At 40.9% G+C, this 18021-nt stretch overlaps 1 protein-coding gene across 11 annotated transcripts in view; it reads right to left on the minus strand.

Annotated features, from left to right (window-relative positions):
* Positions 1-2: 2 nt before the first annotated feature.
* Positions 3-18021, minus strand: part of LOC139557366 (plasma membrane calcium-transporting ATPase 3-like) — a 30734-nt gene continuing 12715 nt past the window's right edge. For 5 of the 11 annotated variants that reach the window (XM_071372090.1, XM_071372091.1, XM_071372089.1 and 2 more), the window contains 13 exons: positions 17655-17897; positions 17055-17296; positions 15609-15843; positions 14428-14607; positions 14197-14284; positions 13988-14094; positions 13345-13536; positions 12781-12994; positions 11972-12183; positions 11673-11780; positions 11266-11448; positions 10397-10483; positions 3-1886 (listed from right to left, as the gene is read on the minus strand). In XM_071372090.1, the coding sequence (XP_071228191.1) occupies positions 1449-1886; positions 10397-10483; positions 11266-11448; positions 11673-11780; positions 11972-12183; positions 12781-12994; positions 13345-13536; positions 13988-14094; positions 14197-14284; positions 14428-14607; positions 15609-15843; positions 17055-17296; positions 17655-17897 (2529 nt within the window). In that variant the 3' untranslated portion in view covers positions 3-1448. Of the gene's footprint in view, positions 1887-10329; positions 10484-11265; positions 11449-11672; positions 11781-11971; positions 12184-12780; positions 12995-13344; positions 13537-13987; positions 14095-14196; positions 14285-14427; positions 14608-15608; positions 15844-17054; positions 17297-17654; positions 17898-18021 lie in introns of all 11 variants that reach the window. The other 6 variants (XM_071372097.1, XM_071372100.1, XM_071372098.1 and 3 more) reach the window with 2 other exon arrangements.

Genomic DNA, 18021 nt, shown 5'->3' on the forward strand with positions numbered 1-18021 from the left:
AGTTCAGTGCAAAACAGTTTATTGATATCAATTGTGTCTAACATCAGAAAACATGGCAATACACCTTACAGATACCTCAGTCGTCCAACTTCTATTGCAACATAATCACTCCCACTCAGTGATAAAGGGAATTATTTCTCATGGTTGTTGAATATATTTTCTTCAGACTGCTTTAATAAGTGCTCCACAAAGGGAGAATTCCTATTTGCTACTTTCAAAAACGATATCACTCTTAAAACACTATATGTGGAAATGTAAGTAAAATGTAAAAGTAAAGATATATTCAATGTTCTGTTCTGATATATAACTGTGCCACTGTAAAAGCTGTGACTAGTTATCACTGTTGATGGCAGTAAAGCATAGTTGGGTAGAAACACATAAATCATACAGTCAAATATTGTTTGACAGATTCTAAAGTACATCAAAAAGTAATTATTTCCTTACATTTTGTGTTATGTAATCTATGCAAACTAAAAGACAAAAATAAAGAGAATACACATGGATTAATTAAATAATCATTTAAATAAATTACTTTAATCACTATGCACAACTTAATATTTTCAATACTCAGTTCAGTTGTTCCCTTTGTTCATGGAAGTGTCCAAATGAATAACTTAATTGAAGACATATCTACATGAAGAGAAGAACCAAAACTATTAGTAGTGCTTTTGGGGATTTCTTTTTTATAGCATATCTACTATTTTCTTACCATTTTGTGTTTTGAAGTTGTTGTATATGTTTTAAATTTATTTGTATAGTTATATTTATTATTTTCTTTTTCAAGACATACACAACACATGTAAACACAGAAAAGGAAAAAAGGTGACGTGACCAGAAGGAGTATATAAAAACAGAAAAACAAGGAGACAAATACAGCAGTTAAGCAAACAAACAATACATACAAACATACATGGAAAGATAAAGCTAATTAATGAAGCATCATTAACTGGAATATAATAATTGTAGTAGTAATTGTAGTAATTGCAGTAGTAATAACAACAGTAATAATCTGAAGAATTATATTGTTAAAAAGCAGAATGAATTAACCCCATTTCACTTTCGGTTGAGTCTTCATATTTTCAATCAAAAGGGCAAGAATCAATTCCAGTTCATTCTTGTCTCCACTACACCAATCACTCCTCTATTGCGTGCCTAGATATACATTTCAAAAGTGTCGATCAGAGTCTGATGGGGTTAGCATCGTTAGATTGCGGAGCTTTTTGAGAGGATATGTGAGTGTTTTGAAGCGGAGAGTGCAGGCTAAAAGCAGTGTCTGTTGAGGAAAGGTTGGGCAACAATCTATAAAACCATTGGTCTATACAATGTAATAATTTCTCTTTCCATGTCCAGTTTTCCTCTTCATTTCCTCTTTGTTGGGTTACATCCATGTCCATCAAAGTCATTGGTGTTTCCTCTCCCTACTTGTCAACCATGTGCCCAGATTGTAGTTATAAACAGGTCTCCAAGCTGTGCAACGGGCTGGCGGGGCGGCAGAGAGAAGCAGTTGGTAGTGTTGCATCTTTTGGGTTCAGATGATCTCCATTCTCAGCGTCAGCAGCAGCAGTGGCGTTGTTGTTGCAGTTGAGTGTAACGGGGAGGCTCTGCTGGCGGCAGGGGGCGGGACGGGAGGTGGAGCGGCAGCGAGGGGGAGGCTGAGGGGCCTGGGCAGGGGGAGGAGCTTGACGAAAAGCCAGGCGAACGTTGTTGCACTCTGAGCGCTCTGATTCTTCGGTTTCAATGTCTGTCTCGTCAATCAAGGGGATGTTGTGGACCAAGTCACTGATGAGAAATTCCGGGTGTGCCATGAAGTCGTGGATGGAGTTCTTGGATTCCGGCTTCTCAATGCCATCATAAAGTGGGCTATGGAATGCTTTCACCACTCGGATCTATGTTGAGTTTTGTATAATAATGGTCAAACAAGGGGAGAAATGCAGAAAGGAAAAGGGAATAGATGGGACAAACAATTGGAGAGAGATGTAGCATTTAAGCATTTAAAAGCGTCACAGTGGCTGACCTGAAAAAGTTATGAAAAAATAAAACTTTTGAATCTTCTGAAAATTCTACTAAATGTTAGTTAAATTCTAAATAAAAGGTGTTATCGTACAGTAGTAGGCTTGCCTGGGCGTAGGGAGGTGTACCTCTTTCTGTCCAATAAGGTAATTCCTAGATATTATATTTGTCCATTTAGGGGACACCTTTTGCTCAAGAACTTGCCCAGAGGCAAAAGTTCTGTACAGCCTCTTTAAAGGCAATCAATTACCTATGAGTTTGAAATGCCTCACTGACCTGATAAAACCTACTGTATGTGTACAATATGTACATGTCCACTTTGGATTACTCTGTAACTTTAAAGTAAATGAGGGAAAGTAAAACAAATGAAAACTGAAATAATGACTTAAATAAAAGTTAGTGTTGTCAGTTCGATTTAAGATATTTAAAATTAATCAAATATTAATTGATGGATGTACAACATTGTCTGACACACACACACACACACACACACACACACACACACACACACACACACACACACACACACACACACACACACACACACACACACACACACACACACACACACACACACACACACACACACTCTCTCTCAAACTTATACATATTTTTGTACTGAACTCTGAACTTACATACGGGACAAGTGAAACAAGCAGAACACAGAGTATGGGATTCAGATCAGTTCAAAAACCAAACAACAACTGACATGCCAAGACTGATCATGTGAGAGCCTCATTTACTGCCATGCTGTAAAAGAAACACATTGCAGGTGGTCGTGCCTGAGCTTGTCTTGGTGCAAACAAAAATGGGTGTAGTTGGATGACAGATTGTTTGTGTGATGCAACGTCCAATGAGCCATAATGCAGCTACCAGTTAAGCTAAGTGAACATCACACACAATACAGACCAGTCACAGTAATCACAGGCTTCTGTAGACTTGATGAGTAATGTTGTTATATCATTGTAAAAATTGTTCAAATTAACTCTTGTGAATTTGGGGGTGGCTGTAAAAAAAGCCCTTCCTTAACAGTGTATATGAATAATTAGTTAAACTTCCAAAATAAGTATTATTGTAAGTGAATTGTATATTTCTATTGAACATCTTGAACGTGTACTTTTAAGTTATCTAGGGTATATCTAAACTCAGGTGTTTTAGATACAGTACAAACAAATTTAAGGACATAAATACAGTCATCCAGCTCAGTACAAAAATGGTAATATAGTAGACAATGGATCTATTACATAAGGCACAATAGTCACCACACTGGAATTGCCAGTGCTGTACAGCAAACCAGTACCTTCAATGTCAGAACAATTGTTTTAAAAACTGTTCCTCAACATCACATTATACAGTGCCTTCGGAAAGTATTCAGACCCCTTGATTTTTTCAAAATAAATACAATTTTTACAGCCTTATTGTAAAATGGATTAAATCGTTTTTTTCCCTGATCACACACAATACCACATAATGACAAAGTGGAAATACGTTATTTACATAAGTATTCAATCCCTTTGCTATGAGACTCGAAATTGAGCTCAGATGCATCCTGTTTCCATTGATCATCCTTGAGATGTTTCTACAACTTGATTGGAGTCCACATGTGGTCAATTCAATTGATTGGACATGATTTGGAAAGGCACACACCTGTCTATATAAGATCCCACAGTTGACAGTGCATGTCAGAGCAAAAACCAAGCCATGAGGTCGAAGCAATTGTCCGTAGAGCTCCGAGACAGGATCTGGGGAAGGGTACAAAAAAATGTCTGCAGCATTGAAGCTCCCTAAGAACACAGTGTTCTCCATCATTCTTAAATGGAGGAAGTTTGGAACCACCAAGACTCTTCCTAGAGCAGGCCGCCCGGCCAAACAGAGCAATCAGGGGTGAAGGGCCTTGGTCAGGGAGGTGACCAAGAACCTGATGGTCACTCTGACAGAGCCCTAGAGTTCCTCTGTGGAGATGGGAGAACCTTGCAGAAGGACAACCATCTCTGCAGCACCACCAATCAGGCCTTTATGGTAGAGTGGCCAGATGGAAGCCACTCCTCAGTAAAGGCACATGACAGCCCGCTTGGAGTTTGCCAAAAGGCACCTAAAGACGCACAAACCATGAAAAACAATACTCTCTGGTCTGATGAATCCAAGATTGAACTCTTTGGCCTGAATGCTAAGCGTCACGTCTGGAGGAAACCTGGCACCATCCCTACGGTGAAGCATGGTGGGCATGTTTTTCAGCGGCAGGCACTGGGAGACTAGACAGGATCAAGGGAAAGATGAACTGAGCAAAGTGCTGAGAGATCCTTGATGAAAACCTGCTCCAGAGCACTCAGGACCTCAGACTGGGGCGAAGGTTCATCTTCCAACAGGACAACGACCCTAAGCACACAGCCAAGACAACGTAGGAGTGGCTTCGGGAGAAGTCTCTGAATGTCCTTGAGTGGCCCAGCCAGAGCCCGGACTTGAACCTGATCGAACATATCTGGAGAGACCTGAAAATAGCTGTGCAGCAACGCTCCCCATCCATCCTGACCGAGTTTAAGAGGATCTGCAGAGAAAAATGGGAGAAACTCCCCAAATACAGGTGTGCCAGGCTTGTAGCGTCATACCCAAGTAGACTCAATGCTGTAATTTCTGCCAAAAGTGCTTCAACAAAGTACTGAGTAAAGTGTCTGAATACTTACAGTACCAGTCAAAAGTTTGGACACACCTACAAATTTTAAGACATCAAAACTATTAAATAGCACATGTTTTTCATTCTTGATAAGCTAAAATTTCTAAAAACCTGTTTTTGATTTGTCATTATGGGGTATTGTGTGTAGATTGATGAGGGGGGAAAAACGATTTAATCAATTTTAGAATGAGACTGTGACATAACAAAATGTGGGAAAAGTCAAGGGGTCTGAATACTTTCCGAAGGCATTGTAAGCATGGGAAAATCTACATTTGAAACATTTATGATACACCACCAGTTGTTCTGTGTCCAGCCACCACATACCCATCTCCTTGTACAAAAATAATAAGAAGTGATGGGTTATTCATCCACTCAAAGTCAGCACCCATTCACACAGAACTCAACATAGGTCTTAATAGGCCTTATGGTAAGCTTGCTTTAATATTGTTAATGAGGAAAACAATACATTAATAAAAAGGATGTTTCTGTAATGACTATGGCTGGTCCTAAATGGTAAAGAGATGCACATATTGTGAAGTATAATAAAATAATAATAATACATTCATTCCCACAGAGCAAATAAGTGTGTGAACATGAATGCAATCATATTCTGTTGCGATAGGCACTACAGGCTGAATCCTATCTTGAGATACATGTGAGTAACTAAAACCCTTGTTTAAATCATGCACTGATATAAAAAGGGAGATTCGTGTGAAAGTCTGAGTTTTGGGTGAGCGTTAGAAATTATACTTAGGTCCTTACTCCGATTTGCTCAGTGGACTGTACCTCAGCATGCACAAACAATATGATTTGTTTGTTCATTCCTGCAGCAAGCATAGCCACAAAGACCCATTTCTTCAGCAAGCGCCTCTAAAAAGACCAACCTTTGTAGCAAGCACAACCAAAAAAAACATTCTAACTGTGAAAATGACCACAAAGATCTTGCACAAGAAGCGACATGACCCAATAACGTTGTTGTGATGAGGGAGTCAGGCAACATAGAGACACTGTTAAGGTCGACTTGTGCTGATTTGTTTTTCCAAGGAGCTGTTTGTTCCCATAAAGTCAATTATTTAGAAAATAAATCATTATTATGTGCCCTCTGAATTCATGTCCCCTTGTGAAAATTGTAAACTTTCGAGTATAATGGTCAATATAACACCACAGCTGTTGAAAATTAACTATTACTCAAGTCAATGTATTCACTTGGTTTCTTTCAAATGGGCCACCTAAAGATCTCTCAAGGAGCTGGATGGAAAAACAGAAGAAGATGAGAAGGACTGTTTTATTGTGGTGGAGCATGAATCCCATGGTCACTTCAGACTTATTAAATTACACAAACAATTTACGCAAGTCAGGGTTAGGCTCAATTCATTTTCACTCAGTCAATTCAGGGAATCAAATGGCAATTCTATTCATGAATTGGTCAAACTATTCTCAGTGAAGATAATGGACCTTCCATCAATGTACACAGTATGATCAAGGGGAAACAATGAGAACTACCTATAAAGCTGAACAGCAAAACAATTACGTAAAAGACACGCTGAACAATGCAAATTCAGAAATAGAAGCTAGTGTTCCTACATTCAGATGTCTACTAACCTTCCTAACATACAGAACAATCTGTGGCTGTTTATAAGAGAAATTAACAAATCAAAAAGTCCTCAAAGGAAATGATAATAGGCAAAGTGCACAACACTTAATGGTCTGTTTTTGAATATGGGTTGGACGAATGCCTCGGTATTGCATTATACCAAATGCTGCAATGCAACCTCCAAAGGAAATGGAGACATTTGACATAACTGCATGCAACAGATATATGGCATGTCTTGCCCTTCAATTATGGTGTATTTTGCCATATGTAAGCTGTCAGTCAAACTGAACTGAAGTTAGCTGTCAGTCAAACTGTGTAGAAGTGAAACCGAAACTTAAGTTAAGGCCTTCATTCTAACTGGTTAAAATGTTAGGGTTAAGGTTTGGTATAGGGTTAAAACAGAAAAAATAAAACAAAAAAAGGAGTGCCTAGCACTAAGATTGAACCTGCAATGCTTGGAGCTGTAGTTTGCAGTTTAAGCCCACCCTCAACCCATCATTGATTTATCTTAATGGAAACATATCATTGAATGACCTCAATGGAATAAGATAATCTGTATGTTTTATAAGAAAAGAAAACAACAACATAAATGAACCGTAATAATCAGTTAGAGTAGGCCTACGTTAGGAAATAGAAAGGAAATAAAACTATCTTCCTTCATGAGATGCAAAACCTACAATGAGAGAGAATGAAAAAGACCAAGTAAAATAAGGGTAGTTATTTGTACAAAGCAACACTGCAGATCCTATTTTGGCAGTCTGATCGAACCTAGGGACAGAGAAAGATTTGTATTGGTAGGGTGACCAGACAGTAACATCTCAGAAATGTCACTGTTTCAGGCTTACACTCGAAGGTTTACAACTGTCTAGAAGTGCACAAACCCAAAATACATGTTCTTTTTTTTCTTATCTTTTTTTACCTTGATTTGCCATTTAAGAAATTCTTTCAAATTGGCATTGTCGTAATGCTCTAAATAAAATGTGTATCTCTTTGAAAATTAAACATATGTATTGTCACAAATCTGATAAAACCATAGGAGCATACAGACAGTCTGCTCTGGGCAGTTTGAAACACGATTGATCACAGACTGCATCAATCCAAACAAAGCAGCAAGATGAAGAAATAGATTAAGGCCAGGATTAAATCAGATCAGCGGTAACCCACGTTAGCCAACAAACTCTTGTTTAGGCCGGGTAAGAGGTATAACGGTATGAGCTGTCAAATTGGTGAGCTGCTGCTCTTGTGGACATTGTCAAAAGACACACCCGTCTGTCATGCCCTGATCTGTTTCACCTGTCCTTGTGATTGTCTCCACCCCCCTCCAGGTGTCACCCATCTTCCCCATTATCCCCTGTTGCCAGTTTGTCTCGTTCGTTCAAGTCAACCAGCGGTTTGTGTCTCAGCTGTTGCTTTTTCCAGAATCTTTTCTCACCCTCCTGGTTTTGACCCTTGCCTGTCCTGACTCTGAGCCCGCCTGCCTGACCACTCTACCTACCCTTGACCCTGAGCCTGCCTGCCAACCTGTACCTTGTCCCCCTCTGGATTATCAACTCCTGCCTGCCTTGACCTGTTGTTTGCCTGCCCCTGTTGTTGCAATAAACATTGTTACTTCTACACAGTCTGCACTTGGGTCTTACCTGAAACCTGATACCGTCGTTCCCTAAAACGTTAGTAGTTCAAAACATTGATATAACGTGTAGACTCTATTGATGATAGAAATAATTACACTTGAATGTAAAATCTTTCAACGAAAAACAGTTTACAAAAGGTACCTGGCTACGTTCTCCTTATTTGTGCAGTCAAAAAGCATAAATGAGGAAACATTTTCAGAACTATGAAATTGTCATACATATAAAATATAGGCTATAATAAATCAAAATATTATATAATGAATAAAAAAAGAATACAGTGGCTGGCGGAAGTATTCACCCCCCTTGGCATTTTTCCTATTTTGTTGCCTTACAACCTGAAATGAAAATGTTTTGGGGGGGGGGGTTGTATCAATTGATTTACACAACATACCACTTTTAAGTTGCTAAAATATATTTTTTTATTGTGAAACAAACAAGAAATAAGACAAAAAAACAGAAAACTTTAGCGTGCATAACTATTCACCCCCCCACACCCCCAAGTCAGTACTTTGTAGAGCCACCTTTTGCAGCAATTACAGCTGCAAGTCTCTTGGGGTATGTCTCTATAAGCTTGGCACATCTAGCCACTGTGATTTTTGCCCATTCTTCAAGGCAAAACTGCTCCAGTTGCTGGTGTACAGCAATCTTTAAGTCATACCACAGGTTCTCAATTGGATTGAGGTCTAGGCTTTGACTAGGCCATTTCAAGACATTTAAATGTTTCCCCTTAAACCACTCGAGTGTTGCTTTAGCAGTATGCTTAGGGTCATTGTCCTGCTGGAAGGTGAACCTCCGTCCCAGTCTCAAATCTCTGGAAGACTGAAACAGGTTTCCCTCAAGAATTTCTCTGTATTTAGCGCCATCCATCATTCCTTAAATTCTGACCAGTTTCCTAGTCCCTGTCGATGAAAAACATCCCCACAGCATGATGCTGCCACCACCATGCTTCACTGTGGGGATGATGTTCTCGGGGTGATGAGAGATGTTGGGTTTGTGCCAGACAGCGTTTTTCCTTGATGGCCAAAAAGCTCAATTTTAGTCTCATCTGCCCAGAGTACCTTCTTCCATATGTTTGGGGAGTCTCCCACATGCCTTTTGGTAAACACCAAACATGTTTGCTTATTTTTTTCTTTAAGCAATGGCTTTTTTCTGGCCACTCTTCCGTAAAGCTCAGCTCTGCGGAGTGTACGGCTTAAAGTGGTCCTATGGACAGATACTCTAGTCTCCGCTGTGGAGCTTTGCAGCTCCTTCAGGGTTATCTTTGGTCTCTTTGTTGCCTCTCTGATTAACGCCCTCCTTGCCTGGTCCGTGAGTTTTGGTGGGCGGCCCTCTCTTTTGTGGTGCCATTTTCTTTCCATTTTTGAATAATGGATTTAATGGTTTCTTGATGGGATGTTCAAAGTTTCAGATATTTTTTTATAACCCAACCCTGATCTGTACTTCTCCACAACTTTGTCCCTGACCTGTTTGGAGAGCTCCTTGGTCTTCATGGTGCCGCTTGATTGGTGGTGTGGCAGACTCTGGGGCCTTTCAGAACAGGTGTATATATACTGAGATCATGTGACACTTAGATTGCACACAGGTGGACTTAATTAGTTAAATAATGTGACTTCTGAAGGTAATTGGTTGCACCAGATCTTATTTAGGGGCTTCATAGCAAAGGGGGTGAATACATATGCACGCACCACTTTCCCGTTTTAAATGTTTTAGAATTTTTTGAAACAAGTAATTTTTTTCATTTCACTTCACCAATTTCAACTATTTTGTGTATGTCCATTACATGAAATCCAAATAAAAATCCATTTAAATTACAGGTTGTAATGCAACAAAATAGGAAAAACGCCAAGGGGGATGAATACTTTTGCAAGGCACTGTACATAAATAATAATAAATAAATATATTATTTATGGGTTCATTTAATACAGCTGGCCAGCTAATATCACGCTTGAAGAAGCGAGGTAGCCTATACATAATTACAAAGACAAACGAGTATACAGCCTGACATTGCAGCACTCGAACAAGAGCTATGCGGTTGTCGGCTAGCGGGAATCTGATTGAATCCTGGCCTAAGATCACGAGGTAGTAGTGAAAAGGAGGTAGAGAAATGTAATATTAAATTAACAAATAATAAAACCACAAATATACACATAGACACACAGTCACTAAACTAATTAAAACATGATGGAGATAGAGATGGTAGATAAACCAGAACAAAGGAGGAAAACTAAAATGAAAAGGTCAGTTGGTCAGTTGGTTGACTCCTCCACGCCACAACACACACACAGACAAACACACATATCTTTGATGCTTAATTGCATTTCTGGGCAGGCAAAGGTCAATTTTCTATGTAAAACATGCTCATTTTGATGATAGTGAGTGGACTGTTTTTTGTTGTGTGCCGTTAATGGATGGCAGAAACTCACTCCCAGGCGCACCAGTTGCATTGGCAGTGGAGAGAACTACGTGAGTGGGAGTAGAAATATTGGTTACGTCATGGAGTTGGCTGAGAACTGAGGAGCGACGTCGCGCAGCACCCTGAAAGGAACCACTTCTCTTGAAGGTACTCACTACCTCCATCTGTTGGAGAGAAAGAGAGGATATTACAGAGAGGACATGACAGTCTTGAAGTACCTCATGTCAATTGGTAGGGGGCCCTGTGCGGCATATTGGAGAGCTATGAAAGCAACAGGCAGAATGAATCACGTTTAAAGGGATGGTATAGTAGAACTTGTTGTTTTGTAGAGATCATGTTCCACAATGAAGGAATCAAAAAGCATGTTTTAGATACAAAAAGGCATTTTAAAAGAAAATCAAAGTCTGTTTTAAATCAATGATGTTGCCCTCAAAACATGGACTGGTAATGATCATTATTGTATTTAGGACTACATCAGCATCATATGTCTCACCTAGATGCTGGTTTCAGTAAGAGACAGACTACAATTAGAACTCTTGTAATATATTTAATATACTTGTTGTTAGGATTATTAGGTATGATCATTGAAGACTTTTCTGGGTAACAGTGACGAGGATTAAGGATACATAAAAAATAAAGACAGAATCTGTGATAATCGCAATGACATGAGGATGAAGGATAAAAAGTGAGAAATATGACCATGAGATGTAATCAAAATGACTCTGATAGGTTACAATAGAGATTATTATATTTCAATAAATATAGGAAAACAAAGTGTGGTGAAATAAATTAAGGCATCAAATGGTGAAGAAAGAGAGACACAAATTAACAGAGATAAGTCGGGCAAGCAGAAAAGACTCCTCTTCGTAGGACAGTACAGCACATACGAGAGCCCTTGTTAGGGAAAGACAAGGGACAGAGAATGGTGGAGCTCAATGCACTGTACCTGAGTCTGAATACGATTGAGGCCCCGGAACCAGAGGATCTGCCCTCGACGTAGCTCCCTCTCAGCATGGTCAATCTCTTGCTCATCATCTGCCATGTCATCATCAATCATCTCTTCCTTACCCAGCGCATGACCCGCTTCCTTCAGACAGGGCAGGCGGCTGGTAGGCACCGTGGTGATGAGCTGTTGGGGTCAGGGGTCAGCGTTAGTTGATGAGCAGAAGAACACAACTTCCGTTTCAGTCTGGTTGGTCCTAGCAAGTCCTTGTGTCAAAGCCAACTGAAGACTGGGTTATGGATATGTGTGTTTGTCTATGTCAAATGCCTTAATTGTGTCTTGACACAAAACCACTGGAGAACCACAGATTGGTTAACACATTCACACAACATTAACTCCAGCATAAATACCTGTCCCCACAGCAGCTCTCCTACTCCCACGAGCAGACACCACAACCACTGCTCCACATTGAGCGGTGTGCAACTGAAAGGTTTCCCCCCAAACTGCACAATCACAAACTGTACAGAATAAGACACAAGACAAGAGAGATATGATCACAAAAAGTGGTTGCCATTGGTTAGCACAACATATCCTGTGAGAGAATAATTAAGTAGTCAATATTATTAGGTATATGTCATGGTTGAATAACATTACTAGGATTGTAAAGGAAAAACAACGTATAAGAAGTAAAAGCTTATGGTCCTCTCACCTGCATTAAAAAAGTCCCCAGCACAATACTGCAGAAAATAGGGTTGTGTAATATGCCGTCGAAAACATTCCTTTCACCGTGGATCTTGCGGGCATTGATCTCGTTGAACAGTTGCATGAGCACAAAGGTGTTGAAGATGATCGTGTAGTGCTCAGAGGGGGGAGAGTGCAGAGGGGCGTTGCGTCCGCTATCAATGTTGAAGATCTTTTCTCCTGAGATGGAGAGGAACACAAAAAGGATAAGCAGACAATAGAAAGAGACACATGTAGTCGAATATATATTTTCTAGTTAAAGGGATAGTGCAAGATTCTGGAAATTAAGCTGTTTTGCTACTTACCCAATGTCAGATGAAGTCACGGATACCATTTTTTATGTCTCTGCGTGCAGTTTTAAGGAAGTTGACGGTAGTTTCTACTTCCAGTGATAACGTTAAAGCTAGTTAGCATTGGCTCGCAAAACTACCTACAACTTCCTTCATACTGAACGCAGAGACATAAAAATGGTATCCATGAGTTCATCTGACTGGATAAGTAGCAAAACACACTATCCCTTTAATAGCAAGCAAAGGTATACTAAATGATCATGTAAAATACTATGAGCTAAATAGAGCACCACAGTTCCATGACTGTTTTTCTTCAACCTTCTTGTTCCTCACTATTGCATTACCTACACCCCACTCCCCCTTTCCCCACCTCCAGCCTCCGTCCCCCACCTCCACCTGCAGCCCCCCTCCACCTCCTCCCCTTGTCTCCATTCTCCTCCCACTTCCAGTCTCTCTCCTCCTCCTTCTCCTCCTCCCTTGTGTGTACCCGCAAACAGCAGGGTGAAGATGATGGTGAGCTGGTAGATGGCATGACCCAGGATGTTCTTCATCATGGTGCGGGAGATGAGGGGGTTGTTGCGGCCGTAAGGCTTCCTCAGGAGCAGGGACTCAGTGGGCGGCTCGGTGGCTAAGGCCAGGGAGGCAAATGTGTCCATGATCAGGTTCACCCACAACATCTGGACAGCCTTCAGAGGAGAGTCCTGAAGGGAGGAGAGAGAGAGGAGGGGGTAGGGACATGTAAGGAGAGAGGGAGAAAGAGGTAGAGAGAGGGGGACGGAAAGAGGCAGAAGTAAAAAGAGAAGCAGCAAGAGAGGTAAGGAGAGAAGGAGAGAGAAAAAGAGGTAAGTTGATATAATTTGAATTAATTTTGCTTCAAAGCTTGTTTGGAATGTCCATAGACCGTTACCTACATCTTAGATCATTTACTACAGTTACTTAAATGGTCCATTTGGATTTTACACAACAGTGAATTGTGTTGTGGTGTGTTGTGGTGTGTTGTGATGTGCTGTACTGTGGTATGGTGTGTGAGAGTCAGAGATGGAGTGAGTACCTGTGTGATACAGGCGCCGGTGAAGGCCACAATGACAGCCACCACGTTGACAGTGAGCTGGAACTGGAGGAACTTGGAGATGCTGTCATAGACGTTACGTCCCCACATGACCGCCTTCACAATGCTAGAGAAGTTGTCATCAGTCAAGATGATGTCAGAGGCTTCCTTGGCTACGTCAGTACCAGCGATGCCCTACACAGAGCCACCAAAATAATCCACTTTAAATTCACCCCCCCGCTTGCACAAGTCTCACATAAAAAAAAAACATGTCACTAATACCTATGTATGTGCATGATAGTTACACAGCCGTAAGTACTATGTTAGAACTAATGTAACAATACCACAGTACATACCATGCCTATGTAACTACAATGTAAATAGGTAGGGAAATGTATTATTAAAGTGATGCTCCAAAGGTCTTGGAGCATCACACAGTAGTTTTGAAAGCAGTGCTCACGAGCCAAAACTGGTTCCTGAAAATGGTGTACTACATCAACCATTTTGTATGATACGATACAAATTTGTAAGTGCTTATGATCCCGGACTGCAACTTTAAGTGTGGGACTTAATATTTTCCCAAAGTTACTAAAATGACTAAAGATTTGTCATCATCATCATCATCATCATCATCATGATGTCTCACCATGGCAAAGCCAACATCGGCCTTCTTCAGGGCGGGTCCGTCGTTTGTCCCATCCCCTGTCACAGCCACTACCTGCCGCTGTTCCAGTACGGTGCTGTCTATGATGCCTGCAGAGAGATTAAGGTCACATTGGAAATGCTGCAGCTGCATGGTTTACAAACTGTTTACAAAAGAATACTGTAGCTTTGAGTGTAGAATCACTGACCCACCTTTGACCAGTGTATGTTTGTCTGTAGGTGAGGACCTAGCCAGAACTCTCAGTTTGGGCCAAACCTTATCAATGCGCTCCTGCTCAACCTGTAAGAAAGAAAGATTGGGTATCCACAGAAAATGTTGAGTCATGTAACACTATGTAAAACAAGCTAAGGAACTGAATCAGGGCACTTATATTTTTTTGTCAGTTAAAAAGTGTCAAACAATTCATGAATGATGAATTCTACCTCTCCTTTCTCATTTCTGATTCGTCGGTTGAATTCCTTCCCGTCTATACACAGGAAGTCATCCCCTGGCTGGATGATGCCACACTTGGCAGCGATGGCTCGTGCTGTGTTGATGTTGTCACCTGTCACCATGCGCACAGTGATACCTGCTCGCTGGCATTTCTTGATAGCATCTGGGACCTGGTTAGAAAAGACAGCTGGGTTTTGATAAAGCCTTGGCACACCCTCTTACTAGCTAATGTGCATGAAACTACAGCTTAATCACTGAATATTTACTACTACAATTATAACAATACCTATAATCTCAGAAACGCAGAACTGAAACATTTTTTAATTGCATCGGACACTTGATTATGTTCTGGGGGCAGATGTGTTAGAAAATATACTAGAACAAGGAGCGAAATAGCCCCCCCCCCTCCCCTCTCTGTATCCTTATGGCAAGTCTATGGTCCAAATGTCCACTCCCTTTCCGAAACTCAAAAAATGTGAACACCTGCGGCAAAGTTCCTTGTTAGTCGTCGCATCCCAGTCTGTTGACAGATGCTACGATACTATTTATTATTTATGTTACGTGTGAGATTACAATACCTATACCTAACTATACCTAACTCTACCTATACCTAACTATACCTATACCTAACTATACCTATACCTAACTCTACCTATACCTAACTATACCTATACCTAACTCTACCTATACCTAACTATACCTATACCTAACTATACCTATACCTAACTCTACCTATACCTAACTATACCTATACCTAACTCTACCTATACCTAACTATAAATATACCTAACTATACCTATACCTAACTATACCTATACCTAACTATACCTATACCTAACTCTACCTATACCTAAACCTAACTCTACCTATACCTAACTATACCTATACCTGCTGTTTAACAATACCTGTTGTATAACAATACCTGTTGTGTCACCCTGCTGTTCCAGCCCTTCCATAAGTGCATGGTTCTCCCCACTCTAATCTTATTTATTCCTAAATTCATATCTATCTTACTTATTTAGACATTTATCTGCAGAATAACTCACTTGAAATGAAGAGCAAGAAACAGTCAATTGTCATACCTGTGGAAAAACTCCACTCCAAATCTCTACCTACATCTGTAAACAACTGCACCGCAATAGAGAGTCCCTCTGCGTACGGTCTTGGTTACCTCTGGGCGGACAGGGTCCTCGATGCCCACCACGGTGATACAGATGAGGTCGCTGACGATGCCCGCCTCGTCCTCCCAGTCGGGCTCAGGGCTGGCCGGCAGGTCCTTGTAAGCCACGCAGATGGTGCGCAGGCCGTCGCAGGCCATGGGCTCGATCACCTTCTTCACCATCTCATCCCTGTCCCGTGGGCGGAAACCCCGCGGATCTCCACCGCCAGCCATGATAGAGGAGCACCTGACAGACAGAGAGTCAGAACTATGGTTGCAAAGCTACCGGTAATTACAGGAAATGTACAGTATACTTGAATAACTTTTAAGTATTCATACAGTATATAGTATACATTTTTTATATCTGTGTCCATATTGTCCATGAGCTACTAGTGAATAGACCATATGGTTCAAGAGAAAATAGCAACAAAAAAAATTAAACCACTGTCACGACTTCTGCCGAAGTCGAAGCCTCTCCTTGTTTGGGCGGTGCTCGGCGGTCGACGTCAGCGGTCTTCTAGCCATCATTGATCCATTTTTCATTTTCCATTGGTTTTGTCTTGTCTTCCTACACACCTGGTTTCAATCCCATTCATTACCTGTTGTGTATTTAACCCTCTGTTTCCCCTTATGTCTTTGTCAGAGATTGTTTGTATTTCAGTGTTGTATATATTTTTGTATTGGTGCGCGACGGGTCCTCGTACCCATTTTTGTTATTTGTTACATTTAGTGTTTGGAGTATGTTTCGTTCATTGTTATTAAATAACTCCATTACACTCAGTTTGATTCTCCTGAGCCTGACTTCCCTGCCACCTATACACACAACTCTGACAACCACCTAATCAACAATGGCATTATTTTTTATTAACTATGCAACTTTTCCAACTATTTATTTTTTCACAACTGCAACCAGTTTGGCACCACAACATTTACAACAAAGACATATTGACATAGTGAAATATATTTTATGGTGGCATGGCCCAGGATTAAACACCAATGGTATTCGCTAAATTCATGGTTTATACTTAGGATGTTTTACAGCGTTGTCATTCTATTTTAAATGTTATTTAAAATAATATTTTTAGATTATGTTATATATTGTACATATAATAAGGCCACACAGAGGGCCAGAGATAATTACAAACACCAGTGATCATCTGAAGGACCTAAAAAGGCCACGAGAAGTCCAGTGATAAATTCCTTAAAATCCTTGAAAGTTACCAAAATTGTGTTAGATATTGCTACTTCCCAGTAATATACCCTTCCTTTGCCACCCTATTCAGGACACAAGTCAGATGCTCTGTATGTTAGGGCACAATATTAATGTTAGTCGTTTTGTTCATCAAACCTCATTCAAGGCTAACTTTATCTTGAGGCCACCACCACCACATTCTCTATCAAAGCTGTAGCCTCAAATCAAATCCAACTTTATTTGTAAAGCCTCGGAGTCAGACTTACTTCTTGAGCAGGATCTCAGAGGCCCCCTTGCTGTAGAGGCGGAAGGATCCATCGGGCAACTGCACCACTGTGCTCATGGACTTGCGCACCGAGTTGAAGGTGTAGACCTTGTAGAGCTTCTCCTCAGGGATCTGTTCCCTCACGGGGGCATAGTCCCTCTTCAGGTCCAGGACGAAGCCAAGTAGGGCACACTCTGTCTTGTTGCCCACCTGCTTGGGTAGGCCTCCCTCCTTATCTGGGGGCTAACGGATAAAATATTAAGTTACTATATCCTCCCCGCTCAACTGACTGGGCAAAATGAGTCTAAGACAAGAAGGAAAAGAAAAGGTAAGACGATATCATTTGTATGTAAATGTATATGTAAAATGGTATGTACAATCTGAATTCTATGAATTGTTTAAGCTACTGTATGTTGTGCTGACATGAACAAAATGAGTTTCCATTCAAATGTCCAACTAAACTACACTGAATAAACAGAAAAAATAAAGCTGTGTCCCGTTATCATTCCACACTGCAGACATATGCCACAATAAAACTGTAGGAGCATTCAACAGTGTGCAGGTATCTACAGTATCTGTCTTTCACAATCCACCCTCTCACCATAATCTTGGAGGTGTAGGCGCTGTTGACAGCTATGGCGTTTACGAGTGTGTCCAGCACCATAGGATTCATCTGGTCAGGGTGCGGGACCATGTGGAAGTGCTGGTCGCCCGCGTAGGCCTGCACCACGGTCATGCGGTTGGTAGTGAGGGTGCCCGTCTTGTCAGAGCAGATGGCCGTGGCATTGCCCATGGTCTCACAGGCATCTAGGTGGCGCACCAAGTTATTGTCCTTCATCATTTTCTATAGGGAAACAGGAGGAAACAGACGGAGAGGAATCTTACTGTTAGGCCTACACCTAAGAAACTACAATACAATTCAGCTGCATGCACAATATATAGTGTAATCGCGCCTTGTTTTTGTCACA

The sequence above is a fragment of the Salvelinus alpinus genome, chromosome 28, assembly GCF_045679555.1.
Source record: "Salvelinus alpinus chromosome 28, SLU_Salpinus.1, whole genome shotgun sequence".
In the NCBI taxonomy this organism is placed as follows: domain Eukaryota; kingdom Metazoa; phylum Chordata; class Actinopteri; order Salmoniformes; family Salmonidae; genus Salvelinus; species Salvelinus alpinus.